Here is an 8011-nt window from a genome sequence, read left to right on the forward strand (position 1 = left end):
TTTTTTTCTTCTGTAAATTCTGCATAAACTTTGAGTGTTCCTGGTGTGATGTCACTTCCTGTCATTTTCTACAGATGTTTCAACATTGTCTCCTCTAATACCTGCTCGATTGGTCTAAAACTGTAATGTATTTGTACAACAGGTACAAATACTTTACAGTTTCACACCAACTGTGAAACATGGTAAAAACCCGTCATGGGCCATTTAAGTAAATGTGGTCTGTGATGTTCATGATGCTCATGATGGTCTTGATGGTCCGTGATGGTTGTGATGGTCTTGATGCTCATGATGCTCATGATGCTCATGATGGTCATGATGGTCTTGATGTTCATGATGCTCATGATGGTCATGATGCTCATGATGGTCCGTGATGGTCATGATGGTTCGTGATGGTCTTAAGATAAGATAAGATAAGATATTCCTTTATTGTCCCACATGGGGAAATTTCATTGGTGCAACGCAGGTAGATACAGAGGTAGTCTTGATGATCATGATGGTCTTGATGGTCCGTGATGGTTGTGATGGTCTTGATGCCCATGATGCTCATGATGCTCATGATGGTCATGATGCTCATGATGCTCATGATGCTCATGATGCTCATGATGCTCATGATGGTCATGATGCTCATGATGCTCATGATGCTCATGATGCTCATGATGCTCATGATGCTCATAATGGTCTTGATGCTCATGATGCTCATGATGCTCATGATGGTCATGATGCTCATGATGCTCATGATGCTCATGATGGTCTTGATGCTCATAATGCTCATGATGCTCATGATGGTCATGATGCTCATGATGCTCATGATGCTCATGATGCTCATGATGGTCTTGATGCTCATAATGCTCATGATGCTCATGATGCTCATGATGGTCCGTGATGGTCATGATGCTCATGATGCTCATGATGGTCTTGATGCTCATAATGCTCATGATGGTCTTGATTGTCCGTGATGGCCATGATGGTCTTAATGCTCATGATGGTGATGATGCTCATGATGGTCCGTGATGGTCATGATGCTCATGATGCTCATGATGGTCTTGATGCTCATAATGCTCATGATGGTCTTGATTGTCCGTGATGGCCATGATGGTCTTAATGCTCATGATGGTGATGATGCTCATGATGGTCCGTGATGGTCATGATGGTTCATGATGGTCATGATGCTCATGATGGTCATGATGCTCATAATGGTCCGTGATGGTTGTGATGGTCTTGATGCTCATGATGGTTCATGATGGTCATGATGCTCATGATGGTCATGATGCTCATGATGGTCTTGTCTCCTGCAGGTGTCCCGTGATGCTGGTGGTTGGAGATCAGGCTCCGTATGAAGAGGCTGCTGTAAGTCTCCTCAGATAAAGTGACGTTAAGCTTTATTCCACACTCAGACATTTTTACATAAAGGTTCTTCTAGTTTATAATTCTGCAGCTGCAAATCAACAAAGAGTTGTATCTTCTTTGTGACCACTAGGTGGACTGCAACAGCAAGTTGGACCCAACAACCACCTCGTTCCTGAAGGTAGAAGCTGTTGTGTATACGTATTTATTTGAACATGGACAGAGCACATGAATGAACAGATATAAGATTAGTAATATATAACAGTGTTAGTTCATAAAAGTTAATAAGCTGCATAAACTGCATCACCACAATAACAGGTGTTTGTTTGTTTGTTTGTTTGTGTTTACAGATGGCTGATGCCGGGGGTCAGCCCCACATCACACAGGTTTGTTCAAACACTTTGGAAGTGTTTGTGTTGAAAAAGTTTATAATTTTCTTTTATTTATTTTTATTTTCTATCTTTTTTGCAGCCGGCCAAACTGACTGAGGCGTTCAAGTATTTCGTTCAGGGCATGGGCTACAGTAAGTGCACCCACTCAGACCCCTGGGGTACGGGACCACCTCTGGGGTACGGGACCTCTGGGGTACGAGACCACCTCTGGGGTACGGGACCTCTGGGGTACGGGACCTCTGGGGTACGGGACCACCTCTGGGGTACGGGACCTCTGGGGTACGGGACCTCTGGGGTACGGGACCACCTCTGGGGTACGGGACCTCTGGGGTACGGGACCTCTGAGGTACGGGACCTCTGGGGTACGGGACCACCTCTGGGGTACGGGACCTCTGAGGTACGGGATCTCTGAGGTACGGGACCTCTGGGGTACGGGACCTCTGAGGTACGGGACCTCTGGGGTACGGGACCTCTGGGGTACGGGACCTCTGGGGTACGGGACCACCTCTGGGGTACGGGACCTCTGGGGTACAGGACCTCTGAGGTACGGGACCTCTGGGGTACGGGACCTCTGGGGTACGGGACCACCTCTGGGGTACGGGACCTCTGGGGTACGGGACCTCTGGGGTACGGGACCTCTGGGGTACGGGACCACCTCTGGGGTACGGGACCTCTGGGGTACAGGACCTCTGAGGTACGGGACCTCTGGGGTACGGGACCTCTGGGGTACGGGACCACCTCTGGGGTACGGGACCTCTGGGGTACAGGACCATCACTTTTAGCTGACAGGACACAAACCTGTGGTTCGATTGGTCTATTTCGTCAATTAGTCGATTTTCGCCATTTCACTTCAGCCTCAGAAGCATCTGCAGGTCGTTCTGCTGCGTCGTTATCTTAAAACAGAGTAAGAAAAATGTAAAGTGGTCTGTGCGTTCTGTTTTGTTGGTGAAAAGAGAAGTTTAAATGAGAGACGGCTCATGTCATGTGTCTCATGTCATGTCAAGCCACAAGAGGGCGCTCCAGGGTAACAAACACCATCACTCTTTCTGTAGGACAAGTCATGGGAACAGAAGCTCCACTGCTTCAGTCTGGATTCAACCAGAAGTTAAACCAAAACTTTGAGACACTTTTTACACCAAATTAAAAAACAGCAACTGTATTTTTATAAACTGAATTTTAAGACATTGTATTTTTATACATTTACATTTTAAAACACTGTACAAACTGAATATTAAAGCATTGTATCTTAACACAGATTTTTTTTTAATCATAATTTTCATATCTAATGAATATGTTTTTACTTGATTGGATGTTAAAAAAAAATCTGTTCACATAATTAAAATGCATTTTTTTTTAAATTACATAAATTCTGTGTAAAAAAACGTAATAACTGTCATACTTATTGTAATAATTGAAGATAAGCTTCTATAAAACAGATGTATTTGCCTGTACTGCCTGAGCTAGGGGGCGCTAGACAAAGCTCAGGAGGTGCGGTCGGGACCCACTGTCATAAGCTCGTTTCTAAAATACCCTTTGTCTCCGCAGTGGCCTCGTCCTGCATGACTCGCCTGTCCCGCTCGCGCACCACCTCCATGTCGTCCTCGTACTCCATGGACGGCTCGCGCTCCCGCTCCCGCACGCTGTCGCAGGGCTCGCAGGGAGGCCAGATGCCCCCCAGCCCGTCCCAGACCATGGAGGTGTCCTGTTGAAGCAGACCGAGGGGCCGCGAGTGAACGTCGAGAAGGGAAAGGGTCAACGGGGAGCGCCAGTCGAACGCCAAAAAACGGCCGCCGTCAATCCCCGAGATGTGCACCTCAGCAGACGGGGAGAGGGAGGACGTGCGAGGCGTCGGCCATGTTTGTAGTCAGACTGACCGGACGAATTGTAGTATTCTGGCTTCTGACAAATATTGGTTAGAAATTGAAACGCATTGTCCTCCCTTGCTCCTTCTGTTGTAGCCAATAGAGCCCTTTATTTTAGAAAAAAAGGGCGTTTCCTATACAAAGAGAAGCCCTTTTATTTAACCAATAGTAATAACTCTACCATCTACCACGTTATCGATGCTGTTGTGTTGAAAATAAACTTATGTAACACATTTGAGTTTAAAACGACATAGATACAGAAATAGCAGAGATACTTATAATGATAGAGATGTGTTTGTCTTTTACTTTTACTGCTAATTCTTACATTTCTTTCTACTTTTAATTCTGTTTCCAGCCTGAGAAAGCTGCTCATTGGCCAATGAGCTGTGGCTTGCAGCCAATAAGAGCCATTATTTAGCGACTAATTCCTCGTTGGTTGTTTGTCTTCCATTTGCCCCGTCTGTGCCGTTGTCCACTCTAGATAAAAGCCGCTTTTCTAAATTATGACTGAAAATTAAAAATGGAAAAATATTTTCAATATTTATATATATTTTTATTTTTTATTTTTTTTATTTTTTTCAGGAATCCAGTGACACAAATGGACAAAAAGCCAATAGGAAGGACCAATTTTTATAATTTTTACCAAATTGGACGGGGAAAAAAAGAGTAAACTTAACATAATCATGCTGACATTATAATAAAGGTAGATAGTCCAATAAGTCAGTTTAAACAAATGGCTATACTCTCCATAGATGATACTTATTGGCAAATGCTAAACCAAACATAACAGTTTTAGCTGCGACGAGTTGGCCACTGTCCAGGATATACCCCGCCTAAGGCCCGAAGTCACCCGCGACCCCGAAAGGGAACAAGCGGTAGAAAATGGATGGATGGATAACAGTTTGACTAAATTAAGTAGAAGATTTGGTAAAGATTTTGGAGCAATATTTCAACTTTGACTCATAATTTGGAAAAATGGCGTAGATGGGGCGGAATTCTTTCTGTTTTGCATTTTTTTTTTTTTTTATTGTTTGAAAGTTGCATGCCCAATATCAACCCCTGTGAATATATTGACTGGATTTTCTGTTCTTTTTTTCAAATTCAAAATGTTTATGTGAGTGTGAGTAAGTGTGCTTTTGTCGATCGCTTGAGGTACGAGAAGCTGCAACTAGCAAAGTTAGCAATTCAGCCAAACGGGAGGGAGCTAGCTTAGCGTTTAACTTGTTTCGATTCGCAGTCGCACGTAAAATAGTGCTTCCACAACTGCAGGCGGTCTCGCGCTGCGTGCCTCAATATCCGCGCTTTCAACTCGACAGGATTAGCATCTAGCAGAAGCGCTAGCTAGCATGGATATTTGGCGTCAGCGTTAGCCTCGGCCAGAAAGAATTACCGTGTTTCGATATTTTACGGGTTGGTCTTTTCAAAGCCAGGTGCCAGTACGCATACCTCCCAACCAATCCTCGTGTGCGATTTCAGCGGGGCGGAAACGACCAGGCGCTACGCTACTAGCTGCTTAAGAGGCTAATGCTAACTGCTTTTGTTCGCAGCGACGTTTGTTTGACGTGTACGATATGGCTACGGCTAAAGTTTGGAAACGCTTTTGTGTCCCAAGCACAAATAATGCAGCAATGTGGATTAGTTCAAGTAAACTAACGAGCCAAAAGAGGATCATAGTCTGAGAAATCCCGTTTTGGTGTTAAACTGTGAAAAATAATTGATTTCTTAAAGTTGACCTTACAATTGTATAGCCTATGTTTACATTTCAGTTTAATTTTCAGGTTTTGCAATCATCTTTCCGGGTTTCAAGTAATATTTTGGACAAATTCACACTTTTTATCCTGTTCTCGGTCTTTGTCTGGACTTGCCTTGCCTTGAATTAAAAAAAAAACATTGCTTGAACCCTCAATTCGGGCGGGAAATACATATTTAAACTTGGAAAAAAAGTGAAATCAGAAACGTGAGCATTTAAACAAGTTTGGTTTTGATCGTCAACTTTTGGAAACCAATTTGATATTTTTCACAGTTCAACATTCATTTCCCAGTTTTGTTTTTCAGTTTCACAGATGTCGTACCTCTTTTGGCTCCAGAATAAACACGCCCCTTTTTTCACTGCCAAAAGAAATCTCGTAGCTGACGACTTGCCAATTATACCAATGAAGGAACCAAAACGCAACGAAACTGCCAACATTTTATACCCCTTGAATTACACTGTGAGCTTTTGACATGACACTAATGAATCATTTTTTTAAAACTAAAAGCGAACCACTGCCCTGTAACTTGCAGCTATTGGAGTTAAAACAGAGCCAGGCCTTTATCCTACGAGCGCGTGCGTCTTGTATCTTAAATAATGCAGTATTTTCGTCTCCCAATAATTGCTGTTTAAGGTTGTAAGTCTATGTCGAGTGCTCCTTTCCTAAAACCACGTCCGCTTTTTTCCCGGACACTGCACAATCTACTCTTCAGTTCAGATTTGTTCCGGAAAAAGTTGATTACCCGCGACGCCGCAGTAAAACCCGACGTGCAGACGACTTGAGGCAGTTTGTGTTTGAGGTAACTTGACGCCTTTTCAAGCCGTCGAGAAGGAAACGTCGCCTCTGATGAGCTGTCGGGGGCGCCACTGATGCAAATACTGCGCAAAAATGTCTCCCAGTGGATCGAGCTTTATTTCGGACCCAGAAGTCCCATATCGGACCGTAGCGATTGCTTTCAAAGGTGCACCGTGTCGCTTTTCTGGTGCGTTTGCCCCGGCCTGATTTAGTCCGAGGAGATTCTATTGCTTGGCCTTGAATGTTCCACAGTACGGCATTACGCTTATGTAGCCAGTTATTCCAATGCAGGAGTTTTTATTGCTCAAAAATAGATTGAAAACCCATTCATTCGTACTGTGATCTCCTCTCCACGTTAAATTGTGATGTAAAAAAGGACAAATTGACGTGGAAAGGAACGGTCCGGTCCTAAAAGGCTGATCTTTGCTCGTAAGGGGGCTTCCAGAGACGAGCCAAGAGGCCTACTGTGCTCAGAGAGACAAAGACGATTGTATTTTGGTACTTTTAATCGTTATCTGGACTATACAGACTCTAAAACACATTGCGTCGTATTAGGCGGCGTGGTCTGACTCATACAAATACAATGCAACACAGATTATGTCTATTTTAAGCACGACTAATTCAAATGAAGTCACAATTAAGTCTTAATGGAGGTTGTTGACATGCTTTTACTTACTTTACTATTTTTACCATTGCTTTTTACTGGAGCGTTCTCTAGACGTCAAAATACAGCCGGCGGCGCTAGCATCGCGGTAGCATTTAGCCAGTAGATAACGTTAGCATTGTTAGCGTTATACAAATTTGGGCCGTTTTTTTTACCATTTTATTCCTCTCCATGTCTTTTTGTCTGTATTTGGCACAATATAACTCACGAAGTGTGCGTTTGCTCTCGTAGTTGTTGAGCAGCTCTTCTACATTGAAATGAATGGATTGCTTCTGTTCCGTTGTCGGACGGCGTTTGTATCTATGCGAAACGTTTGTTATAACAAAGTGACAGTGGCATTATTAAATCAAAATGTCAACGAATAGACACCACTTTTCCCCTTTTTATTGGGTGGAAAATGTATTTTAAAAGTCTCAATGTGCAAAATGAATAACCGTTTGACTAGTCGACCACTTAAATGCGCGTTAGTGACAGCTCTAACGAAACGTGGGCCAGTTCGAGGAGGTTTTTTGTTTCGTCCGTACGTGCGCTTTCGTTAGAACTCCACGTAAAGCTTCACCAATGACAAAACAAGCGCGAAACCTGCCGGATGCACGAGTTTAACGTCGCGTGAACGCTCCCAGGCGACGCAATGACATCTCCAGCAGGTGGCAGAGGCTTCACCAGAAAAAACATGGCATGGCGCAACTCGACAACGAATCGTGGGAATGTCCTAAATGCACAAAATGGGAGAAAACGCCGGCGATAATACCATTAAATCATTACTTCTATGGTGCTGGTTTCATCCTCAAACCGCTCTGTACCATCGTGTTACAAGTCGCGGCAGAAACTCGACCAAACGGTGGACAGTGGCGGCGAAATGACTCAAAATGGCGGCGCGTGTCGTGTGCGAGGTTGTGCGTCTGTGAATAGAGTCCATTTTGTTTCCCCCCCCCACATGTCATGTTAGATTTTACGTTCCTTCTGTAAAACGTGTGTTTACTGTCGCCATGTGTTCACGAAGTTAGCTAAACGTGTGATAGTTCTTGTGTAACTTTTTTAGCATTAGCGCAGATGAAGGAGAATAATGATAATAATATAACAATAATAGATTAAATGTAATGGGAAACAGTCAGATTTATTTGTGTGGCTAATTTCTCTGTGTTAACACAATGACCATCCTAAAGAATCAACTTAAATATTAATAAAAGCTTACGGAAAACA

The 8011-nt window shown here is 43.6% G+C and overlaps 1 protein-coding gene across 2 annotated transcripts in view; it reads left to right on the forward strand.

Moving 5' to 3' along the window:
* The window catches only part of ndrg2 (NDRG family member 2), a 48156-nt gene extending 40145 nt beyond the window's left edge, over nt 1–8011 (forward strand). For both annotated transcript variants that reach the window (XM_072458646.1, XM_072458645.1), the window contains 5 exons: nt 1296–1347; nt 1478–1525; nt 1695–1730; nt 1816–1867; nt 3282–8011. In XM_072458646.1, the coding sequence (XP_072314747.1) occupies nt 1296–1347; nt 1478–1525; nt 1695–1730; nt 1816–1867; nt 3282–3445 (352 nt within the window). In that variant the 3' untranslated portion in view covers nt 3446–8011. The remainder of the gene's footprint in view (nt 1–1295; nt 1348–1477; nt 1526–1694; nt 1731–1815; nt 1868–3281) is intronic.

The sequence above is a fragment of the Eucyclogobius newberryi genome, unplaced genomic scaffold (genome assembly GCF_026437365.1).
Source record: "Eucyclogobius newberryi isolate DKJ021-1_F unplaced genomic scaffold, fEucNew1.0.hap1 SCAF_22, whole genome shotgun sequence".
Classification (NCBI taxonomy): Eukaryota; Metazoa; Chordata; class Actinopteri; order Gobiiformes; family Gobiidae; genus Eucyclogobius; species Eucyclogobius newberryi.